At 39.0% G+C, this 25047-nt stretch overlaps 1 protein-coding gene across 7 annotated transcripts in view; it reads left to right on the forward strand.

Moving 5' to 3' along the window:
• Positions 1 to 25047, forward strand: part of SORBS2 (sorbin and SH3 domain containing 2) — a 245847-nt gene that overhangs the window by 165096 nt on the left and 55704 nt on the right. For 6 of the 7 annotated variants that reach the window (XM_042467682.1, XM_042467686.1, XM_042467683.1 and 3 more), the window contains 4 exons: positions 1460 to 1526; positions 5321 to 5365; positions 8015 to 8192; positions 9586 to 9700. In XM_042467682.1, the coding sequence (XP_042323616.1) occupies positions 1460 to 1526; positions 5321 to 5365; positions 8015 to 8192; positions 9586 to 9700 (405 nt within the window). Of the gene's footprint in view, positions 1 to 1459; positions 1527 to 5320; positions 5366 to 8014; positions 8193 to 9585; positions 9701 to 22563; positions 22648 to 25047 lie in introns of all 7 variants that reach the window. The other variant, XM_042467681.1, reaches the window with a different exon arrangement.

Below are 25047 nucleotides of genomic sequence, written 5' to 3' on the forward strand. Positions count from 1 at the left end.
AGTAGTTTTTTCCTGTCAAAAATACCATGTGCAAATTTCACACAGAAGTCCTGAACTGTGAATAGTCTTTTAAAAACTACACAACCATTTTCTCACAACAGGAAGAAATCTTTTAAAATTACTTATTTTTTCCTGTGAGAATGAAATTAGCTAAGAATTATATACCTATTGCTTCCTCATTTATGAATACAGTAAAACATAGAGCCCATTGTGCCAAATCTTTTTCATCAAATGTATCTCTTTTCAAGATCAAATGAATTGCATAATTCCTCACAAATAATGTTCCATGTGAAGATGGGTGACTGCCCTCCACTCCATCTGGTACTGAAAGTACTCTGACTTTCAAGCATTCCATAGAAATATTCAAAAACTTTAAGAGACTTTACAGTTGTCTGATGAGAACACACAACAAATACCAGTTTTACTGTCACTTCTCCCCTTTCTCCAAACCAAGATGTAATTTAGAGGAACTTGGAGGTAATGGTGAACTTTCCCAACAACTAATGTACTCTATTTCTTTGCCCTTTTGAAATTTGAACATAACTGCAAGTCCAAAAAGAGAAGGCCTTTTCAAGATTGATGGTAATGCTGCCTACCACCATCCCATCCATTTTTTTCCCCTTGAGGGGCAAGGAACTGGTGGCTAAGAATGTGCTGAAAGCAGAATGGTAGTGAGGAGCTACTCGTAGTGAGGCTGGATTCACTTCATTCTGCTTGCAGGCTTCCAAACAAGTATTCAAGAAATCCTTTGAGGCAGGTATTCAAACATATTCAATGATTTCTTTTATCAGTCACTTTATCTATCCCTACTTTTTTGGTCCATTACTTTCAACAGAACAGTTTTTTGGAAGAGGCCTGAAAGTTATGACACCCAGCCCTATGAAAGCATGTCAGATATAACATACCCAAGCATAACTGAAACCCTACGCGTGAAGTTCACCAATTACAATTACTAAGGGACAAAACAGACCAGCACAATACGCCAGCTTAGGGGCAGTATGGGGCATGGCGTTTAAATGACGCACACCCCAATGACACCCCCAAGCCGGTGTCACACTACTCACCCAACCAGAAGGCAGCCAGCATTGCGGTGCTGCGGTGGTGCAACATTTCTATGCCACACACAGTGCCAAATATCCAATGCTGCAGCAGGAAAGCTGCCCATTTTCCACCCCAAAAAAGAGCAGCATTTTGCCACTTTTTTGGGGGCTGTTAAAATGCCGGAGGGAGCAGCATATAGTTGCTGCGGCCCCAATCTGACAATCAAAGGGGCACCAACAAGCCACCCCTTTAAGGCCATCTGTACAAGCCCTAAGTCAAGCACACCCCACCGCATGTATGGGGACTCAAGATGGTAAATGAACAACAGGGTTATGAATTATTTCACTTCATTTATTCCTTTTCCATTTTTGTAGCTGTTTCTTCACCTTCTAATTTTTAATTTTTTAATTATTTTTAGACAGTTGACAGACCGAAGGATTGGTATAAGACGATGTTCAAGCAAATTCACATGGTTCACAAGCCTGGTATGTCTAAATTTGTCTTCTTGCTACAGTTTTGTTGCTTTGTGGCAGGCTGTGAAATTATTATTATATATAGGTGGTCATTCAGTGGCCCAGTAAGCATTTCTTCAACCCACGTAAGTATATTAGTGTACAGTTGATGTATTGTTCTGTAGGGAAAACTGGTGAACATGCTTAGCAGGATTTTCAAGACATAAAAGGGGGGAGCTTACAATGAGTGCATTAAAGTAACTAAGTAGCACAGGATTTCATATACCTTTTACTGGAATTACAATGGGATACTTTTCATTGCTGCTTTCTACCAGGGCAACTAATCTATTTGAGCTACTACAGTATAAAATTAAAAATCTTGCCTTATACAGTATATGAAGCCTGTAGATTTTCTGCACATAAACAACATTTATTATTATTATTCATTCATTCATTCAAGTATATAGAGCTGTCTTGGGCAATTAATGCATTTATTAATTGATTCAAGCTATACAATTTTCATCTGAATAAAAAATAGTTATATATATATGATGTGCTATTACAAACAAGCACATTACAGAGACACCACCACAAAAGAAACATTTGCTGATACATGTGGGATGCATCCTAAAATGGTATCTGCTATCTGTAATTTACTTTATTAAACTTAAAGTGATTGTTTTATTTTTAAAAGTCTGCCATCTCATTCATCAGTAACACTTTTCATTTGATTAAAACGTTTTTGTTATTCAATCAATTACACACTGAGTAGCTAATTGGAGGGACTGTAGCTCAGTAGCACGGTACGTCTTTTCTGTGCAAACTGTCCAAGGATTAATCTCTGGTGTCTTCAGATGAGGTAGGAAATAGTCCAGGAAAAGCAGTACAAGTTAACATAAACATGGCTGAGGTGTATAGTCTGCCTTGGTCTAAGGCAATATCTTCATTTGACCTCTGATCTTCTAGGTTCATGTATAACACGCTACTGTCTATCTCACACTGATACGTTGTATGAGCTAAGCAGCACATTTTAATTTATCCTATCTCCCATAAAAAATTATGCACATGACTACAGTGACAGATATATTCTGGCTGACCTATGTAGATTGAAAAATGGCCCCATATTCCACTAAAATTATTTCACATTTCTGAACATTTTGGATCTTTAATAAGCTAATTCCAAATATTGTTTTATCTTCTGGATCCAGGCTCACATTTTAGAGCAGGTATGGAGAATCTGTGGCCCTCCATATGGACATGGACTACATGTCTTATCATCCCTGACTATTGCCCATCTATATTGGGGGCTGATGGGTTTCAACATCATCTGCAAGACCACAGATTTCCTACCCCTGCTATATAGTTTCCCTCACCCTTCATACCTAGTCTGCTGCAAGCATAAAGCTTTATTTGATAACAGATATAAGCTGGTTCTTAATTGTGATCTTTGGACACATACAAATGGCCCATGTTAAAATTAAGTTAACACAGCCAATTTTTAATTCATGCCAAATGAAGGGAGCTAGGTTGCTCCTAGGATGGAGGCCTTCTTGAGGCCTTCACAGCACCCTAGCTGTGGAATAGTGTCCATGGAGGTGCTCAACCAAGAGTCTCAACTGTCACAATAATTATGGGTCCTGAACACAAATGAGACCTTTTTGTTTTTATAAGCATTATAAGCAAGTAGTATTTTAAACAAGCAAAGTCTTGGTTCTCACTGATTTAAGGCATGCTTTATTTTGTAAATGGTGCTGCTGGTTGATTACATTTTCCTTCACTACAAATAACATTTTTCACTGATCTTAGTGAGAGGGAAAGGTCTTAATTATTGTCTAGTATTTTAATAATACATTTTTCTTCTTTTTTAAATTGTCTAGAAAATCTCATTGCGAATTTAGAAATCTTTGTAATTTCTTACTCATGTACACTCACATGGCTCTCAAACAGGAATAGGGAAAATGCAGCCCTGGACCTTTTTTCTGAAACCTGCTAGTGCTCTCCAAAAAAAACCGTGAAACAATTAAAAATGAGGGTGAAAAAACGCTAAAAGTATTTTAAAATAAACACCCAGACTACCCCACCCCCCAAAAAATATAGTGATTTGAGGCAACCTGCACCCACTGCCTTCCAATTCCTAACCCTCAATACCTCTAAATATTGGCTAAACTTGTGAACTGGAAGTGACATGATAACACTTCTGATCTCCCAAGACATGTCTGTGTGAATCACCAGGGCAGTGAGAAGACAAAACATTACCCCACCACCTACCCCTCTTGCTCACTTCTCCAGGTTTCTTCTAGAAGATTTCATTCTCAGCAAAAACATTGTGTTGCCAAATATGGAATGCACCCATAAGAGCAAATAAATAAATATGGAAGTGTTACAGAAATTTCTCTCTTCCTGGTATGGTTTCTATGAAAAATTCTATGAAAAATTAATTTTACAGAGTTGAACTCAACCTCAGGCCTATGCTATGTGTGCAGGCTGAGAAGGGTCAGTGGGAAAAGACCCAAGCAATTGGATCCTTAAGGTGATTTCAGTATTTCTTCAGTAATATGCCTGCAATTGCAAGGGAAAATAGGGTCCTTAAAGCAGGGGATGGAATCAGGCTAAAGCAAGTCAGTGAGGTAGCAGACTAAAGACATTACAATGCTGTTCACACATTGTCCCTCTGCCCCCATTTCTATGCTGAGTGTGTGGCAGTTGGTCGTGGCCATTGGCTATGCTCCCCTGACATTAGTGTGAAAAAGGTCCATGTAGTTCTTCTCCATCTATGTGATCAGTAACACTGATCATCTCAAGAAGCCCTTTTACTTTAATATTGAACATACAGGTGTAGGATACTGGTATAACTGGTGAGAGAAATATGCATGCTGGGGAGGAACATGAATATACCCCTGTATGTTCCTGTGACATGGTAGCAACAGCAAGAAAGAAGCATGAGAAATTTATATTTGGATTACTTTCTTTAACCCAGATATAAGGATTATATTTATAGTTCCACTGGCAGATTAACGTATGTATTAGGTAAAATTTGAGCCAAGGATGGGAGGTCATAGTTCAGTAGGAGAATGCATGCCTTTATGAAGCCCTTCTTTAGTTTTAGTTACGGGTTTTCAAGTAACAGAGCTATTCAAAACCTTAGAACCTCTACAGAATGGGCTGCTGCCTATTAAGAGCCATTCTGTAAAGCTGTTACTATGGCTAAGAAGTTAATTAATTATGGATAGTTAGTTAATTGCTCAGACTACAAGCCAGCCAAGGTTTTAAAATCCTTTAAAATCCTGATGATTTCAACAGATAAAGAATAGACTGTAGACTGACATCACCTTTATTGAAATATGTAGATCTTAAAATATGCTTAGCTTTGGCTGGCTCATGTCAGTGTTAGCACTTTCTTTCTTTTTTAACCTCATGGCTGGTTCATGATGACCTGCAGGATAGTTTTTGCATGAAGACAAAACCATATCATTCTCCCCATCCAATGCTTTCTTTAAGGGTGTGGTACCAGAGCAGCATGGGGGGAAAGGCACAGAAGAGTGGCTCCCATACTACTGAGGAATAAGTGTGAACTGGCCACTCATGGAAATTGCTAAGATGAAGGAAAATAACTAATACAATTTACATCTGCAATGATATAATAAGTGTATATTCTACAGGTTTAGGATGTTTTAAGAAAATAGGGAGCAGTAAATAGGATAGAGTCCAGAAGTAAGATGTTTGCTAGGCTAGTTGCTAAGCTAGTATTTTGTTTGTATTTGCAAAAACAAACTTGGTTTGTTGTGATAAACTGACAGGTATTATAACATTTATTTTTCTTTTTATAGATGATGACACAGACATGTATAATACTTCATATGCTTATAATCCTGGTAGGAATTATTCCTTCCCTTCATATGAGTCTTTTTTGTTTTTGTTAGTGTCAGACGTTATGTTAGCTAACCCTGTTGCTCCAGTCTTTGTGTGCTTGTGTAACTAGTGTTTATTGCTGTTAAATCTCTGGGTGTTGGTTTGATTTCATGGTTTACCTGATGTCAAAATTATTCAGTTTGATTTGATTTCTAATCAATTCAAAATGTATTGGTAATGTTGCTCTTACTGTGCTCTGGTTTTATAGCTGCTTGGACAGATTTTGGCTTAGCTAGGGCCAAGGGCACAGCTTTAAAAAATTACATTTTGAATTATGTCTCCCAGAGTCTCCCAGCTGTCAAGGCTGAATGGTGGATTCTGGCCTTTGTAGTCTAAAGTTCTGGCAGAAAGTACTTTGATTTAACATTAAGTGTAAGACTGCCATCTGTAGCAGAGTATGCAAGCACAATCTGTTAGAACAATATGTTCTGTCGATAATCAAGATAACGCATTGCGTATACCACATGTAAAGGTTTTTAATGGGCACAATTCAGAAAGAGTCATGTGTTGATACATTTCTGCTTTTATTGGCCAAGAGTTAACACTGAACTTAGTATGCCTCAAATGTGCTTACTTTTCAATGGACAGTGCTGTTTATCATTATGAAAGAATGAATTAAAAATACAAATGTAAATATATCAAATGCAACACAGATATCCATTAGATCTGTAATTGCATCACTTTTGCCATTGAGGCAAATTGAATTTAACATAAATTGACAATATAGCAGTAGAAAACTGAAAATTACTGTAAAAATGTACATTAAGCCAATTTACTTGTCAATAATAAAAATAGGGAGATGGCTATTTATTTACACGCAAAACTGAAAAATGTGCTGCACCATAATACCAAAACTACTATAGTGCTAAAATTGTATCATAATTCAAACTTTGTTTGTAAAAAGATGATAAAAGTATAACTAATGTGAACTACATGGGTAATTGTCCAGCACTAATTCTGAGAAAAGCATCATCCTTTAACAATATTAACAAAAGCATGCCTACATATGCAAATATATATTTATAAATATATGAATATCTGTATATGCATTTCTGTTTCATATTTCTATAACAATAAAAAGGTCAAGAAAACTTTAGGTCCCATTAGGAAATGTTTTCATTGCCTTCATGGATGGTTACATTTGACCCATACCAGGATTGTATTTATCAATGCAACCCACTACTTTGTTTGGACTGCAAAAAACAGGTGTATTATCAAGTAATAGGTTTACATAAAACTTTGAAGAGTTACCTTTTCCAGCATGGTTTACTGCTGACCGGTGAATTCTGGGGATTAGAGTCTAAAAAGTAACTTTTCCATATTTTAGGCATACATTTCATTGGATGGGACACACATTATTATTGTAATCATTGTTTACTAAACAATAGCAATCAGTCCATCAGAGCTGCCATTACTTTGAAGGACAGGTTCATTACACATGCAAACTCATGCAGTAGGGATTGCACAAAACTGCTGGACCTGTTTCAGAATGCCTGGATGAATGTTAAGGGTCAGAGAGACTTCTCTCCAATAGAAAGTATATCTTTGTAGTGCTCTTGTCCTTTATGTGATAGGATCAGCAATGATGGCATTGGCGCGTGTCTGGAAGAAGCAGGTCTGACTCCAGGCACACTTTTCATCCTTGCCCACCACATTTTTCAGATAGGTGAAATAGTGTTCAGAGACATAACTCTGAACACTAAAGCGAGGATAATCTAAGCCATTGTATTCTCCATCACCATTTAAAGATTTGAGAGCTGGACAGTGAAAAAAGCTGATAGAAAGAAAATAAACTTGTTTGTGATGTGGTACTGAGGATTCTGTGCACAGCCAAGAAGACAAACAAATGGATTCTAGAACAGATCAGGCCCAAGCTATTCCTGGAAGCCAGGATGACTAAACTGAGGCTGTCTGAGAAAAGGCAATGATGCTAGCAAAGGTAGAAGGCAGCAGAAAGAAAGGAAGACTACACATCAAATGGTTAGACTTATTAATCAGGCAGTCTGGGCCTTTAGGACCTGAGCAGAGAGGTTGAGGACAGGGGGTCTTGGAAATGTTTCATCCACTGGGTTGCCGTGAGTCGAAGTCGACTCAAGGACAATTAACAACAACAACAACCAACAAATTGATAGTCATGATGGTCCAAGGAAAAGGCAGGCTGATGCTGTAGTGAGTAACAACTTACCAGTGCTCTGAATTAAAGTCAGCAAGTTGTAAGTGTGTTCTTCTGAGGTCAATGGGGCATAATTTCAAGAACATACGTTTAATGACTGAATTGTCTCATAACATGACTATGCGGTTGAGTTAGTATGCTCAGATGTATTCACTGTAATGGGGGGGAGAGGCATCCTACTACAGGTCACCCTTCCCCATACCACATACTATTATATTCCAGAGCATTTCTCAGAAGCAGATTTTAGGGACTCCAAAGGGAAGGGGCCTCAGGATGTACCATCATATTTATGGAAAATAAGGATGTTAGCCAAAAACACTCATCAGTGCATGTTGCAACTTTGCTTGATGTTTTGGGTAGCTAGTCTCCATTTTACACCTGTTTATATTAATACATGCATTTTAGCATCTTCTATGTGTGTATTTTTGTCTTTCATTAGATAACTTCAGCCCACCCTATTCTGCTCAAGCACATCCTGCTGCAAAGACTCATACTTACAGACCACTGACAAAAAGTACTTCTGACAATGGCACTGAGGCCTTTAAGGTCTCATCACCCGTACCTCCACCACCTCCAGTACCACCACTTCGGCCACGGCAAAGATCTGCACCAGAAAAGTGAGTCCTTCATTTTGTAACAGTAAATTTAGAACCAGCTAATTCAGAGCTAGTTAAAACATAAAGCAGGTTTTCTTCTGTTACATAGGCCCAAAACGGGTGGTCTCACACCGCTGCCGGTTGCTCTGCAAGGGAGCCGCATGTCCGGGAAAGTAGCCAAAGGGCTGATAAGGCAGCTAGTTCACAAACAAACAACCCCCTCCCAGCACAGCAAAGTCAGTGTAAGCTACACAGTCCTGGAGAGTTGCAGTAGCTTTACCAAAAGGGATTACCAAGAGAATTGTCAGACGGTCCGAGGTTCAGGGTAACAGATAGGCAGGTCGATAAAGCAGTCCAAGGTAAAGGTTTCCGGGTAGTCAAGACAAGAAGCCAACGGAGCCAGAGACAGAGTCTTTCCTCTAAAAGAGTCAGATATCCACTGGCAAAGAACCATACATGCTCCAGGTGCTTAAGAAGGCAAGGAGCCGGCCTTCAGCTGTGTCTGATTACGAACACGCTTCTGATAAAGCCTCCGAGATCTTCGAAGGCCCTCTCTTTCTGTTCGACGCTCCTTGAAGGTAGGCACACTGTCCAGATCCTCCTCCATGTCCACAGCCTCGGCACCAGGCAAACTTGACTGCTGAACCTCTGGAGGGGCCACAGACTCTGCTCCAGCAGAACTAGGGCCAGGCTCTGGCTCCTCCATTACAGGTTCAAGCCCCTGGGGCTCTGGCTCCTCCATTATAGGTTCAGGTCCCAGGGGCTCTAGCTCATCCTCTGAGTCCTCCAGGCCATCCTCCAGGCTGGGCATGACACCGCAGCAGCCAAACCGTGCGGTTCCTTCGCAGAGCAAAAAGAAGCCCCAAAATGGGGCTTCTTCCTGTGATCTGGAAGAGGCGCCGCAAGGCGCACACTCGCAGCGCCACTTCCTGTGCGCAACATCCGGATGCTGTGCGTGCGCGACGTCTGGATGCTGTGCGTGCGCGACGTCCAGATGCTGTGCGTGTGCGACGTCAAATGGTGCCATCTGTATGCGGCACCACCATTTTGAAGTTGTTGTTACGCGCGAGGGGCAAGGCGCGTCAGGAAGCGGCCCCCTTGTGCGTAACGACGGCACCCCATAGGGCTCGTCTGGAACGCGCCATAGAGACTATTTTGCTTTTCCATAAATAATTCATAAATTACAAAGATAGTGAGTTAAAGGAAACTTTTGTTGCCGCTTCATTTCAGTTATCATAATATCACATAATATTATTGGGAAATATGACACACACACACACACACACACACATTCAGACTACAAGCAGTTTATTTGCAAGACATAACAGAAAAGCAAGTTTGATATTCTCACTTACATCCTATAAGGCTTGATAAGAAAGGCAGTTTAACACTGTTGTGGATTTCTTATTTTTAGAAATGAGTGGGACCCTCCTGATAGAAAAGTAGACACACGTAAATTCCGTTCTGAACCAAGGAGTATTTTTGAATATGAGCCTGGGAAGTCCTCTATCCTTGAACATGAAAGACCAGTAAGTGAAGTTGGTTAAACACATTATCTTGATGAGATATTTTCTAGTACTAAAACCTGACATTATTTTATGAGATAAAATGAAATACTTTGAAATGAAATTCCTTCCATTGAATTCCTTTTTCCAAGGATCATGTCAGAGTGTTTTTTTTTAAGGAGCAGGTGTGTTTTAGTTATGCTTTTAGCTCTTGTATATTTTATGTGGTTATATATTGTGTGTAGATGATTTTAATTATTTTGAATTTTAGTGAGATTTTTAAAATGTTTTTATCTGTGAGCCAGCTTTGGTTCCTCCTGGGAGAAAGGCAGCATACAAATGAAGTAAATAAATAAAAGGCTGTTTGTGGTGATTGAAGGTCATGAACAGAATAGCTGTGAAAAGATTTTTAAGTGAAGTTAACATTGTGTGATAGGTAACATGTTTTTTGTTTTTTTTACTTGCTTGGTACTATATGTTTAACATTGAGGGATTGTTTAAATGGTTGTGTCACTTTAAAAACACCCACATGCTTTTTTACTTAGTACATTGGCAAACAAATACTCACAAGTCTCTAGTCACAATATGTGAATGTGGACAGTTCACCACTTTTCTGTAATTTTGGAAGTGTAGCTATCTAAAACATGAGAGTTGTTACACATGTACATAAAATCTCTGTTCTGGGGCATGCCAGAAAAATTAAACCCACAAATGTTATAGATCTTATGCTTATATGTGTATACAAAAATGATAACTGTATACATGCTAACTGCTGACTAAAGTTCCTCAATGTTGTTTTTTAAGCTAGGTGTGGAATTATTTAAAAGCATGTTTGTTAAAGCTGCAGTCAAATGCATGGATAATTACTACTAACTAATTGCTGGTAACCCAGAATGTATCTTCCACTAGATGTGCTCATGGAGATTTACTCTGTTTATCTAGTCTTGGGAGAACTGTGTTACTCAAACATACTATACAGAACAGAGCGTTGTTAAATCTCCTTTGTTCCAAATGGCAATTTTGGATTGAATGACTGATTGATTTACTTAATGCTAAGGGGTTTTTTATCTTATGCTGTTACAGTGTAGCCATTCCTTCTGAATGATCCATATCAGAATTAAAACAGATTAAATATAGTATTTGGTATGTTTTGATGCATCTCTGTCTCTTCCACTCTAGTCAGTTAAGGTATAGTTTCTAGCATTTACTAAGTTGCATTATTAATCATTCTGAATGTGAAGAATTTGTCAGTAACTTTTAATAGCCCATACTACCTGTTGAATTCAAATTAAAATCCTGTTTGTTTATTAAATTTATATCCTGCCCTTCTGTCAAAAACTGGCCATCAAACCACCTGAGTAGTAATAACATTTTTTTAAAATATACAACTACAGTTAAAAATAAAATCACACTGAAACCACAATTTAAAACACAGCAATAAGTAAAAAAATTTAAAAGTCTGAATGAAAGTGTTTTTCCCTGTCACCCAAAAGAATGGGGAGGTGGGTATATGGGATGTCTGTTGCTAGATACGCAGGCTGCATCTACACTGCAGAATTAATGCAGTTTGATACTATTTTAACTGCCTTGGCTCAATGCTATGAACCTCTGGGATTTGTAGTTTGGTGAGATATTTAGCTTTCTCTGTCAGAAAGCCTTGGTGCCACAACAAACTGCAAATCCCAGGATTCCATAGGATGGAGCAATGAGTTAAAGAGGTATCAAACAGCATTAATTCTGTGGTGTGGCATCAGCATTAAAAAAAATCTTGGCTAATTTCGATGCACCGGAGTACATAATAATGCATATTGTGAAATTGTCATTTTTAAAACGTAATGAACCAATGTGGTCATCAATGCATTCAGAACATTGTATCACTGAAACCTTTTGAGAACCGAGCAAAAAGACCCATCTCCTGCCTTATTTCAGAATTATGTCCATAGGAGCCTGTCATATATTACAATGCAGATGAAACTGGAATGGATCTACATGCTATAAGAAACACAAGGTACAGCTGAAAATTTGCAGTCAATGATAGGTCCTCTCCCCACTCCCTCTCATATTGGTAAAATCTAATTCAGCCTATTCCATATCTCCTTACCCATTTGTAAAGGCAAACATAATGCTGTCAACATGATATGGAAACGTGAGAGAGATTCTCATAATCAGAGCATGAAAGAGATTGTTCCTCATGTTACAGATGCTGGTGGAAGGGAAACCTGTCCTAACATAGCTGTTATTTAGGACGATAACATTCAGTTGTACCTTTAACTGTGTACCTTATTACAATGAATGGGTTTTCCACACTTAGTTCAATTGCCCTCATTTTCAGCCTTGAATGAGCACAAACTAGCAACCAGGAGTAATGCTATATCATTTCTAGTGTGCCCAAATGTACTCCAGGGAGTTGTAGGGCTGAAAATTATTCCCACCCCATGCAAGTACCTGCCTCTCATATACATCAATGAAATTTCTTCAGGGAAATCTAGTATCTCAAAGGAAAGGAACTAATTAACTTTTGTAATGATGCACATGATTTGCTTGAAATTAGAAAACTAGTCACTATTCTCAGGGGTGAATTCGGAAACTACCCCAGAATTATCAAGGGTATATTTTATCAGCAGTTCTGCAGGGATAACGGGGAAATTGTTAGGGATTTCTTTGTTTTTTGCAAGGTGATATTTCTTATGCAGTGGTTGCATAAGAAAAACAGTTAGACAGTTAAAAAAATGTTTAGTTCTCAGCTACTGAATACAGAAAAACTGCAAACAAATTTGGTTTGTGCACTTTTTCAGTGATACTGTAGAATTTCCAGATTCAGTAAATGCAGCTTTCTACAAGGAAAATGGTATCGAACTTTGTGTTTTATCTGTTGCAAATTGCAACCTCACTCTCTTCTGCTCTGTGCAAGTATCAGTAGGGACAGCTCAATTAGGTATGACACAGGCAATTACACTGTTTCTCATGTTGTTTCTTTTAAATGAAAAACAGCAGCAGGAGGCTGTGAATTTGATAAGAGGAACAGGGAAGAAAGCAGCTGTTGAACCATTTCTGGTAGTCTTTTCATGCAAAATAACCCTCTGATAATCTGCTTTTCTATTGCTGAGAGAAAACTCTCGGGTACCGCTTTTCTAGTTGGATCCTGACAGTGAAATCTTACCATTTTCCTGAACTTTTCAAGCTGTTGCTGAGCTGTCCAAGCATTCTTCATGCTGTGATGAAATTAAATAACTTTATTGATAAATATTTCAAAGAATTTGGATGCTGTCCAACGCTTCTGCTCTTCTGCAAATCATGGCTTCTGAGCAGTGTCTAAATCAATTAACACAAAACGAAGCTGTTAATGTAATATTTGTTAAGAAGTCTCCACCATACAAGTCATGTTAATTAAAAAAGAGTTCATTTGCATAAAGTAATAGACATTATTTTATTTTATTTTTTATAGAACTGCCTGTTTGGTGGATTTTAAAAAAGCAATTTACAGAGTATAGTATAACAGGGTCCTTGTCTTTTTATATTGTGCTAATGAAGTGAGAAATTCCTACTAGTAATTGTCGTGCAAGACCTCCTATCTGTGCCTTGAGGTTACCTTTTACCTCTTCATTATTAGAATGCCCCTCATCAATGACTCCTGCCCAGCATCCACCCTTTATACAGTTTCAATAAACATATAAGGGCTAGGGTCCCAAGTGACTTCCTCTTAAAAGTTTAATATCTTCAGTAGCATGTTTTTATGTGCCTATATGGTTTAGAATTCACACAGACAGAGGCTTCTGTTGCAACAAATAAACACTGACTTTATTGAATAACACTTAACAAGAATGTAGTTTAGGTGGAATAGTCCGAAGTGGCCTCTTTACAATATCCAATACACTTTCTCTCCTACTCAGTATTCCTCTCTCACTTAGTTCTCATCAAGTCCTTTCAACTCTTTTAAACTCTCTTACACTCCCACTCAACTGACACTCATGTGAACAGAACTCTTTTGAATTCCCCTTAATTTAACTGACGTCCAAAAGCATACTGCAGAAATAATCCAGTTTGAGACCACTTTAACCGCCCTGGCTCAATGCTAGGGAGTTCGGGGAACTGTAGTTTTGTGAGACACTGAGCTTTCTCTGTCAGTGAGTTCTGGTGCTACAACAAACTACACATCCCAGGATTCCATAGCACAGAACCAAAGTAGTTAAAGCGATCTCAAACAGGATTATTTATGCAGTGTGTTTTGGACCTGACTCATCTGCCTGAACTGCCTCATAGTCACTCACTCTTCCCTTTTATATATGCTCTTTCCCCTGCAGGCCCCTCCTCACAGTCAGCCTTAACTGGGATTGGCTGTCAGGAGACCAAGTCCTCCGTCACAGTAATGCAGACTGAAATCTGATCAGATACAATAGATATTAAATCATACATGGTAGCATAGGCAGAGAACAGATGGGTCAATGAGCCCTGGTGGCACAGTGGTTAAATGCCAGTACTGCAGCCACAATGTTGTGAGTTCAATCCTGCAGGACTCCAGGTTGACTCAGCCTTCCATCCTCTCATAGTTCAGTAAAATGAGTACCTCGCTTGTTGAGGGCAATTGGCTAGCACATTGTAAACTGCTTAGAGAGTACTTAGCACTACAAAGCGGTATAGAAATGTAAGTGCTATTGCTATTGCTAAACCTTGTTAGGTTGACACCTTATTCTCGTTTCAGTTTGCACTTTTAACATAGCACCAAAAAGATCTCTTTCCCTCTGTAGGTTCAAAGCTGCATCATAGATTCACATGGTATGCCTGTCACGTGTGGATGAGGGATTCACTTGCCTTTCTCCTTTCCCAGAATATAGCTGGCATCTTCTATTTTTTTGTGGGCTGCTTAAAGATACAGCAATAGGAAAGGCTTTGCAAATGACAGCCACAAAAAGTTTGCTAGTCAAATGAGTTTGACAGAGAAGAAGCCATTCTAAAAAAGAAAGCATCCCTCTTTCACTACTGGATGCTAGGGGTAATGACAGCAGGGGAAGCTGGGTACTCTGATGTTAGTAAGGCAGTGAATCTCTTTTGGGTTTTACTCCAAAATTTAAAGAAGCTATCCAAATCATTGAATGGACCAGATCTCAGTGTATGAACCAGCCCTAAGATTTATTTCTCACACTTTTGCAGCAGGGAACTTCTGCCCTGTGTTACGTAAGTGCCTTATTCCCTTGCTTGACTTGATATTTTGGAGTCAAACCCACCCACTCTCCATGAGTCAGGGCTGTTTTGGGCAGAGTTCACATGGAAGGGGAAACTGAAGAGGATGTGGAGACGTAGATATGTTCCTTAAACCTCCACAGAGAAACTGAGAAAAGCCCACTCCCCTCTCCAAGCAAGAGCTGCTTATTGAACTGTGATGCAGAACGAACTTAAGGAACAGCTAAAGTGAGGAATCAAGTTCTCCATCTTCCACAGTGCCCTTGATGGCACTGTAAAAGCAAAGAAAATGAACAGCATATGAAATGAATCAGTGTTATAAAATCTTTTGGGAACTTCATAAACTACACCCAGATGAATGAGAGCTGCAAAAGATATTGTAGCTGTATAAAAAGAAGTCATCTGCCTTCTCATTTACAAGGCTGACTCCTTCTTACAGATGGGATAAGTTCACATTCATTACAAATTTTAAACCTTCTCAAGTACTGTAATATTTTAGAAACATATGGTCATATTGGCTTGGCCTTGGATTTGCCCTTCACAGAATGGTATCGGTATTTGAGGACTTAGAAGATTTTCCTACCAGCGCTTTACAGCTAATAAAACGCCAGTAAAACCTTTAGGAAGTGCATGTGTCTGAAAGCTTGACGGGAATCATCCACTCGCTTCCAGCACCCCTGAATCGTTCAGGGAACTGCAATTCCCTATGAACAGAAACTTTGTGTTCATAGGAAATGGCTGCTCCCCGAACTATTCAGGGACAGTGGAGATGAGCGGACATTTTACCAGCGCTTACCCCACGGTAAGTACTGGTATGAAAACCTTTCTTGACTGGTGACAGGAATCATGCAGTCCTACAAATGCTATTGTAGTGCAATTCCCAGCAAGCATCACCATTGGCAATACTGGCTAGTACTGCTGTGACAAAATGGACAAAAGGTTCCAGTTCAGCAATAACCAAACTGCAGTTATTTGAACATCCTTTTCATCTCTTTGGCCATGGCAGAGGAGGAGAGATGAAAGAGGAGAACTCCAAACTGTGATATAGCAATTTCTTTCTAGCTGTGCTATGCTAAATTCACACTGGTTGCAGGAAAGAAATCCAGAGTCCTGTAAAAAGTCTGAAATGAATAGAACTTATCTTGCTTAGAAACGCTAGTTGTGCAATTTCATTTTGGAAGCTCCGTTTGAAGTTTTTCTCTTAACATATTATGGCCTTCAGGTCAGCAGCAAAACATCCTGTGAGACTAAAATATTCTCCTGCTGCTTTCTGAACTCTGCCATTTTAAAATTAAATGTGCGTCTTTTTAGATTTATTTTTTATTCTTTGATTGTTTCTTTAAGCTGACACATGGTAATGAAATAAACCTTCATGAGAGTGGGCTGCTTGATCCTTTTCTGTTTCATGTGCTATCCTGTAGTCTTAGGTCTAAAGCATACTGAAGAAATAATCCAGTTTGAAACCGCTTTAACTGCCCTGGCTCAGTGCAAGGGAATTTTGGAAACTGTAGTTTTGTGAGACATTTTGCCTTCTCTGTCAGAGAGCTCTGGTGTCAAGATAAACTACAATTCACAGGATTTCCTAGCACTGAGCCAGGGCAGTTAAAGCGGTCTCAAATTGGATTATTTCTGCAGTATGTTTTGGACCTTTGTTTCATAGGATATTTAGAATTCTCTTTCAGAGAGTGCGAGCTACCAATTCCAGGATTCCATATGATGAAGCCATAGCCATTAAAGTGGAATCAAAGTGCTGTAACTGTGTGTAGTGTGAAAGGGCTTCCTAGAGTACTTTGCATGCAATGCTAAGCCAAAATGTATTGTTATGACAATGAGCATAGACTCCCTTGGGCTTGCATACTCCTCCCTCCCCCGCATCTTCCAGCATAAATTCAAGGAAATGTTCAGAAGCTTTCTCGTCTGTTTTAACCCGAGCTTGTTATTTTGTCCAAAATCAAACTACACTCAGTCTTAATTTGGATTAGTATACCATCAGGCCTCCCCAAAGGAACTGAGCCCTTCCCAGAAAGCATCTGGCTCCATCCTCCACTCCCTTCCCCTTTTGTGTCATGTCTTCTTAGATTGTAAGCCTGAGGGCAGGGAACCGTCTAATTAAAAGATTGTATGTACAGTCCTGTGTAAATTTACAGCGCTATATAAATAAAGCTTGATGATGATGATGATGATGATACATGAAGTTGGCTTGTCCTTAGTTAACTGTAATTAAAATGAATTGCAATTTAAGATTCAGATGATATGATAAACTGCAGTTATTTGGAAATGGAGGTAGAAGCTTCTAATCTTTGTTCAGCCATGCTGAAGAAGGAACAGAAACATACAGGAAGATAGGTTCTTTCTTGTAATTCTAAACTATGGCTTCTGTTTACCTCCAAAAATAGTCTGCTAAGTGCTTTCTCACAATTTTGCTATATCCAATATCCATTATTTTAGCCCTACACATAGTTCCTATAGTTGTTTATTAATTTATACCCCAGCTTTCTCCCAAAACTGAGGCTCAAGGAAGTGCAGAAAATTAAAACAAATACTGAGAAACCTATATACAAGACATAAGTAAAAACATTCAAAATGTTGTTGTTAGAACACAATCTGTCCATGGAATTTAAAACATTTAAATAAACCCATTAAAAAACAAAAGATAAAAGTTAGTAAAAGAACATACTGTTAAAAGGCCTTGGTGTCAATTCCTAAAAGCCTGTCAGAGTAGGAAAATGTTCATTTATCAATGGAACGATAGCTGGGAAGGAGCCATCTTAATGTCCCTAGTAATTGTTTATTATTTAATGTTTGGACCAAAGGGCATTCACATACAAAACAGGTGGCTATGTATCCCTAGAAAGGGAGTTCCAAGCATGGGAGCTGCCACGGAGATGGCCTTCTTCCAGATGTGCTTGTGAAGGTGATGACACCAAGGGAAAGGTCATACCTCTTGTGCATAGAGGTTTTCTTCAAGAACCAGATGTTGAATGTTAATCATTTGTAAAATACATCACTCCCCAGGGGGTAATAACTGGAATTCCTTGTCCCCACAAGGAACGTGATTCACGTTATCAACTACATCCATTGGTACAAGGTAGATAAACAGTGAGTAAATCCCTATAATATATTGGCAGCCCTAGGGGCTTAAGGGCTTCACAAGCAGGCTTTTCAGTAATGACTAGCTAGGCTCCTTTAGCAAGCTAGGAAATGAAGGTACTCAATACAGGAAAAAAATGAGAGCAGTACTTTAAAAAGTGCAGAGAAGATAATGTATTGCCCAATGCATTTGAGTATAATAACTCTTCCTCGGGGTTGACAGTGATTTAGTTCCTTCAGACGCAGACTAAATATGTATCCCTTACTACCTTCAAAAAAGCAGACAAACACAAAACCAGATAGTATGCAATAATGCTTCTCAAGGTATTTGATGTAGAAGATTGGATTCCATAAGATACAGGCATGAGAATTAAACTGGTGTCAAAGTGCTTTAATTGGAAGAAACTCTTCTAGAACATGGGCCCCATACAGACAGGCCCAAATAAAGCTGATTCAGGTCACTTTGGAGGTATGCTGTTTAAATGATGCATGCATACTAAGAGTCCGGAAGCCACGCCAAAGCCATGATCCAGCCCTAAGCACTGGAGTGCAGCTTTGGTGCAACTTCCAGACTCTTAGTAAGCATGCATCATTTAAACAGCATACCTCCAAAGTGACTCAAAGCAGCTTTATTTTGGCCTGTCTGTATGGGGCCATGGCCACACAGCCTGAAAAACCCACAAAAAACTATGCTTTAATTGTGTTGCGTGAAAGAAACCCTAATCCTGATTGTTATAGCATTATTTACAAGGGAAGTAGGAATACAAGGGAGGTAGGAATAGCATTACTTGCAAGGGAGGTGTTTAATTTCTAAAATGAGAAAGAGGGGAGAGTCTACTGCACCATCTCTCATGTTTCTGCAAATGTGCACATGTGCATGCAAGCAAATATGATTGTGTTTAGGAATAAAGCTCTGCTACCTCTGTGGGAAAGGGGCCATTGTGGAATAGTGGTTTGAGTGTTGGCCTATGATTCTGGAAACAGTGGCATCACTAGGGAGGTGTGGACCGCCCCAGGTGACACCCTAAGTGGGGGGGGGAGACACAACTACTCCTCACCTTTGGCTGGAAACAGGCTGTGCATTTGCCTGTGTCTCTTTAAAACGCTGAAGAGATAATGTGAGTGGGGGTGAGGCTCAGTGGGAGGAGAAAAGAGAGGCCCCAGGTTTTGGTTTTAAATTAAAATTCCAAAATTTCCCAAAAAATTATTTATATATATATATATATATTATATTAAATTTTCTTTAAAAGTATCACATTGTATCAAATTTCCCTTTAAGCGCATGAAACAATGGATATGTAAATACATTTATTCTGTGCCTATGATACTGTAATTTGAAGTTATCATTTTAATTGTGCCAGTTGTTTAATGTCACAACTGTTACCATGACATTCAGTAATATGTGGGAATTATGATTTATGAGTAATATTAGTACCAAAAAAAACCCCATTACTGAGGAATCTGTATGGTGTGGAGAACAATAAGGAGGGTAACACAGTGAGTTACTGCACCAGGTGACACCAACTGTAGGAACGCCACTGTCTGGAGACCAAGGTTTGAATCCCAGCTCGGCCATGTAAACCCACTGGGTGACTTTGGACAGGTCACACTCTCTCAGCCTCAGACGGTGGCAATGGCAACCCCCCCCCCCAGAAACCTGACAAGAAGACCCTGCAATAAGGTCACCTCAGGGTTCCCATAAGTCAGAAACAACTTGAAGGCACGCAACAACAACCTTAGTCAGAACACACACTTCTCATTAGTTAGAAGAAGTAATAGAAATCTACACCTCTCCCCACCTCTGCATAAAAAACAAAACAAGCATGACAGCACACAGGCCAGTAGAACCAAAGTAAAAGTGCTATTTCTATATTCTGTTAGGTCTGGGGTGCCCAGGGGACAGGGGCTGCATTAAACTCTCAGAATCAGAAACACCACAGAAAGTATATCCCTCCCCTGTCACCACCATACCACACTGCTGGATTTTTGTAGTACAGCAGGAGAAATCACTACTTTATCCCTGAAAACAAGGACTGTGAGGGCTACATGCCAAGTTTACTAGGGAAAATGCAATGGTTTTTGTGGCAGTGGCTGAACTGCCAAAATTTAGCATTGAAATGTGGCAAGAACTGCAAATACCACAAATGGATTACACCCATGGACCACAGGTTGCCTACCTTTGATTTAGGCATTTGGTGTGAAGGAATCTTACTGCTTTTGTTAATATAATTGCAAGAATTGGTAATTGGCTCCTGTTGGTTCTGGCTCTATCCAGTGTTGACTACTCTGCCATTTGCTCTGTCAGCCTAAATCAGCACTTGCCACCATTGCTGACAAACTAGAACATTGAGCTTAGATGGATGCAGGAGAAGGGGGATCCTGAAAATGTTTACTTGAGCACTAATGCACTAACATAAATTGTGCTGCTGAGCAAGTGGGAACTAATAGCATCTATGCTTTTCTGCTAGCTCTGGAGCAGTGCACGAGTTTAAGACACTTGCTTTCTGGACCTGGGCATGGGGAAAAAAAGATTATTAGGCCTTGAAGTGTCTGATCTGATCTGTGAGAATTATATTTTCTTTAAAACATTTCTGTCTTTATTTTTATTTTTTTTCTGTCCCAAGAATGGCTCCCAGAGTGGCTTGTGAAGGCTCATTTTTTTTTAAAAAAAAAACTGAATTCATGAATGATAATACTATCATAAAAACAGCAGCTACTAAAAGATCAAATAAAATTTGTTCCATGGCAAAGTAAGATAGTCAGTAATGATAGCAAGTGGAAAATCAATTGTTCTTAGGAATTTAGGTTGTGCAGTGTTATGTCAGACTTGTACTGCTCCTGGTGAGAATCACAATGCCAAAACTCTTATCCTTTTGAGTATGAATGCATTGTCTTGAAAGATGACGTTCATCCTCAAGTGGAATTGTTCAGGTATGTTAACAATGCATTGCAGTTATACAAAGAAAAATGGCTCGGAGATGAAAATTTCTGTTTCTTGCTGCCCTCTACTGCACAGTCAGTAAATCAAACTCACATGTCTCATGAGAACAGTCGGGGAAAGGCTGTATTATTTTACTGTGCATTTACAATTGGGATGGATGATATTTAGGCTACATTTCCTTTGATCCTTTACATAGACTATGCTGAGTTAGGCCTGGTTGGAATTGCAGTACCACAGCATCTAGGAGGAGAAGAGAATACAACAGCATCCCCTCCTGTATGTTATAAATTGACAGACTTACATTTCAGCTTACCCATAGTGAAAGGCTGCTGCCTTCTTCACTACCCTCACTACTAGAGGTAAATCAGCGAGCTGGAGGGATGACATTGAAGTGCTAGTAACTTCTATCACATTAGAAATATTACATTATTTACTACATTTTTATACTGTTATTCCTAAAATGGAAGGATATACAGTGGACCCTTGTTATATGCTAGGGTTTGATTCCAAGATCCCCTGTGTATAACAAAATCCGTATATGCTCAAGTCCCATTAAATATAATGACATAGAAAAATGGTGTCCCTTATAAAAAATGGAAAATCAAGGTTTGATATTTGAAATTTATACTTTTTTGAACATTTTCAAACCGTGGATGCTTGAATCCATGTATAAAAAATCAGTGTATAAGAAGGGCTGACTGTACAGTCCTTTCCTGGTTTGACTACTTTTTATTCTTACAATAACACTGTAGGATTAATATAGGATTATGCTGAGAAAATTACTGACAAAGGGTCATAGTGAAATGAGGTTTCTCTGTCTTAAGTCCAACACTCTAACTACAATAATCAATATTTATAATTAATCAAGAGCACCTTTTAGCAATTAATTATGTAATGAATTTTAATCTGATTAAATTGGTCTCCCTAGTCATAGCATATAGAACTACATTTGGGTAATTTTGACTGTGCTCAGTGCTGCTTATTTTGAAGAGGGAAATAGCAGGAGTGAGTGGCTAGAGTTATTCATCCTTTCCCAAAAAGACAGTAATACTCTCAGAGCCATCACTATTTTACATACAGTTTGTTAGGCTAAGAGCCTGACCGAGCTGTTCTCATGCTGTATATTGCTTCTATGTGCTTGGTTTTGAAATGCAAAATTAACATGCTTTCCTTGTCTCAAATCTTGTGCATTTAATTGTCATTGGTTAGCCTGTATAAACTTTCCTTAAGCAGATGTAAAGAATAATCTTTTGTATTAAACAAAATCTGCCAATCTTCGCTTACTCATAAATAAATACAAAAATGATAAACACACAAGCAAGCAGGTGGTGTGTCTACTTGTAGTGAAAACCTCTTCTTAAAAGCTCATGGTGATTTTGTGTAATCTTATTCCACATTCAGTTTTTCAAAAAGCACATCATATTTTCAGTCTTGTGTCTACGTAACAATTTGGAGGTTGAAGCTGAAAAGGAGGAGTTCAAACAACCAGTGTGTGACAACTCTCAGATCTCATTTCACCATAAAATTCCCTCTTCCATTCCTTTGCTTTTGTTTTAGCCTCTTGCTCTTCTACTTTTTGTGTTAATGTTTGTGTGTCATCAGTGTGATATGTCATTTCCAACACTTTGATCAGTGTGTGGCTTTTCCTTCCCTTTTTTTTCCTTCACAACTCTTCCAGACTGATCGCATAAACCCAGATGACATAGATTTAGAAAATGAACCCTGGTATAAATTCTTTTCAGAGCTGGAGTTTGGACGCCCGGTAAGTGAGGATAGTATCAACTTAGGTGCATACTACACCTTTGTAGATCCAAAACACCAAAATTTTAGATGTTTCAGTACATAAAAAGGGAGTATTTGCTGTATACAGTATTGATGTTGATATAAGTAAGATACACACACACACACACACACACATATATATATGTGTGTGTGTGTGTGTATATATATATATGTATATATATAGATATCAGATTTTTCATTAAAACATTTCATTTTCTGAAAGAGAAAAAAATCCAACCAAGGTTGAGTAGTTATTTTTAAGAATGGTGAACCAAAATGGACCACTCATATACTCCCTTTTTTATTTTTGTTAAATATAAATGAATCCTTTAGCTTATTGAAATATCATAATCAGGAGGTACTATTTTGGTCATTAGATTGAAGTTATCTAAGTTACAAAACAAACACAATACCCTGTAGTTTCTATTATAGTTTTTGTTATGGCTGCTTAACAATGAGCATATCCACTATTTTAGTGTAGTATAGGATTTTGCCTGTCTGTTGCAAGACAGAGCCATTTGAAATAGAATAGGGCCTAAACCTAGTTCCACACCAGCATTCAACATGATGGAACATCCTCTGCCCACCCATTCTGATGCCAGCTCTAGAAGGTTTGCCAGCCTGCTAGAGTGAGTTTGGAGAGTGTAGAGAGAGGGCTGCAACAGGAGAAGAAACCGTCATTGTCATGGTGGAAGAAGTTTTTCAGCAGAACCATTCTGTAGGATGCTAGTCTACGTGCTTATGAATAAGGAGAAGTTATCTTCTCCCCCCCCCCCCCCATCAGTATTCTGGTATCAGACACTCACAATCCGATGCAGTTATCTCCATAGAAGGAAGCATCTTTGGATATTCCATGACCTGCTGCCACCTGGAAACATAAGTGCCTTTTGCTTCTATTACTGAATTGCTGGTGAGCTATATGAAGGCGACCTTGGCTGGGAAAAATATGTACATTTCAGATGGCCATCAGGCTGATGGCTCCTTATACCTTGCTCAAGGTTGGACTGAAACAATTCAGATACCAGGAGGCTGAAGTACTTTTGTTCTGCTTTTGTGGTCCAAGGCAGCTCTTAAGTGTTCTTTAATTCTCTTTGGGATAAAAATTGAGCTCATTCTCTCAACTGGGCCTGTTGTTTCAACTTTCAGCAGTGTCTGAAGTGATTTTAAAAGGAAGTGTCACTGGCCAGCCTGGTACTTCTGCTGGTAGAAGCTGCTTCTTCCGCAAAACCAGAAGGGCAATATCAGTGCTATCCCACAATCTCCTCATTCCCCTATGCATCCACAAAACCTACACTGAAGGACAGGAAAATCAGATCTATGATGTTATGGAGTGCTGCAAGGGGAGAAGAAGAGAAGATAATCTCAGTACTACAACAGGCATTGAATTTAGCCCATAGTGAGACTTGGAAGGCATGTCATTTCTCTTGCATTGTGCTTTGTAATCATAATTTGCAGAGAAAGTTCACCATTCACACCACTCCCCACTTACTTCCATTATGCTAAATGCTGGTCAGCTTCATCAATCACATCAGCAGAAAGATAGCAAATTCCAAACTGTAATTCAGAATATTTCTGTTTCACTAAGCAGAAGCTCATGATAAACATTATCACTGAGAATTCATTGATGGCAATCCAAGGTTGGGATGTCATGGCATGTACAGTGGTACCTCGGGATACGAAATACCCAGGTTACGAAATTTTCGGGATACGAAAAAATCCCATAGGGAATTATTGTTTCGGGTTACGAATGTTTTTTCGGGTTACGAAAAAACTTTTGGTGCTTTTTTCGGCTTTTTCGCACGGAATCGCGGCTTTTCCCCATTAGCGCCTATGGCAATTCGGCTTACGAAGGCTTTTCGGGTTACGAAAGCGGCCGCGTTACGAATTAATTTCGTAACCCGAGGCACCACTGTAACAAGAAACAGACTTTCTGTCATAATGCCAAGTTTGTGGATTCAGATGACCACCTTGTTCACCTGATGTCATGCAAAAGTCTGTTATTTTGAAGCTTTTACTGTGTATCATCTCAGTGAGAACCTTTTCACTTTCCTAAGAACAGCAATACTCTGTCAGCATTTTAGTGGAAACTGCAGCCAGATTAGCCTTTCTGCTAAACGAATGCAGCAACAATATTAAGCTCCCCCCTCAGTAAGATGTACAAAAATGTATCTGTATTCTAACTTTACAGTGTTCTGCACTTTTCTGTCCTTGTCTCACATAATTGGCTGGCAAAGCACTGGGACACAGTAAGATTATCTTAATCAAAGGTCTAGAACATAGATACTACAGTGGCAAGAGGGGAACTACACTCACTGGTGCTGCTTTTACTAGAAGGTGTGCATTTATTTGGGCCTCTCGGACATATGATCTCTCAGACGTT

Source organism: Sceloporus undulatus, chromosome 5 (assembly GCF_019175285.1).
Source record: "Sceloporus undulatus isolate JIND9_A2432 ecotype Alabama chromosome 5, SceUnd_v1.1, whole genome shotgun sequence".
Classification (NCBI taxonomy): domain Eukaryota; kingdom Metazoa; phylum Chordata; class Lepidosauria; order Squamata; family Phrynosomatidae; genus Sceloporus; species Sceloporus undulatus.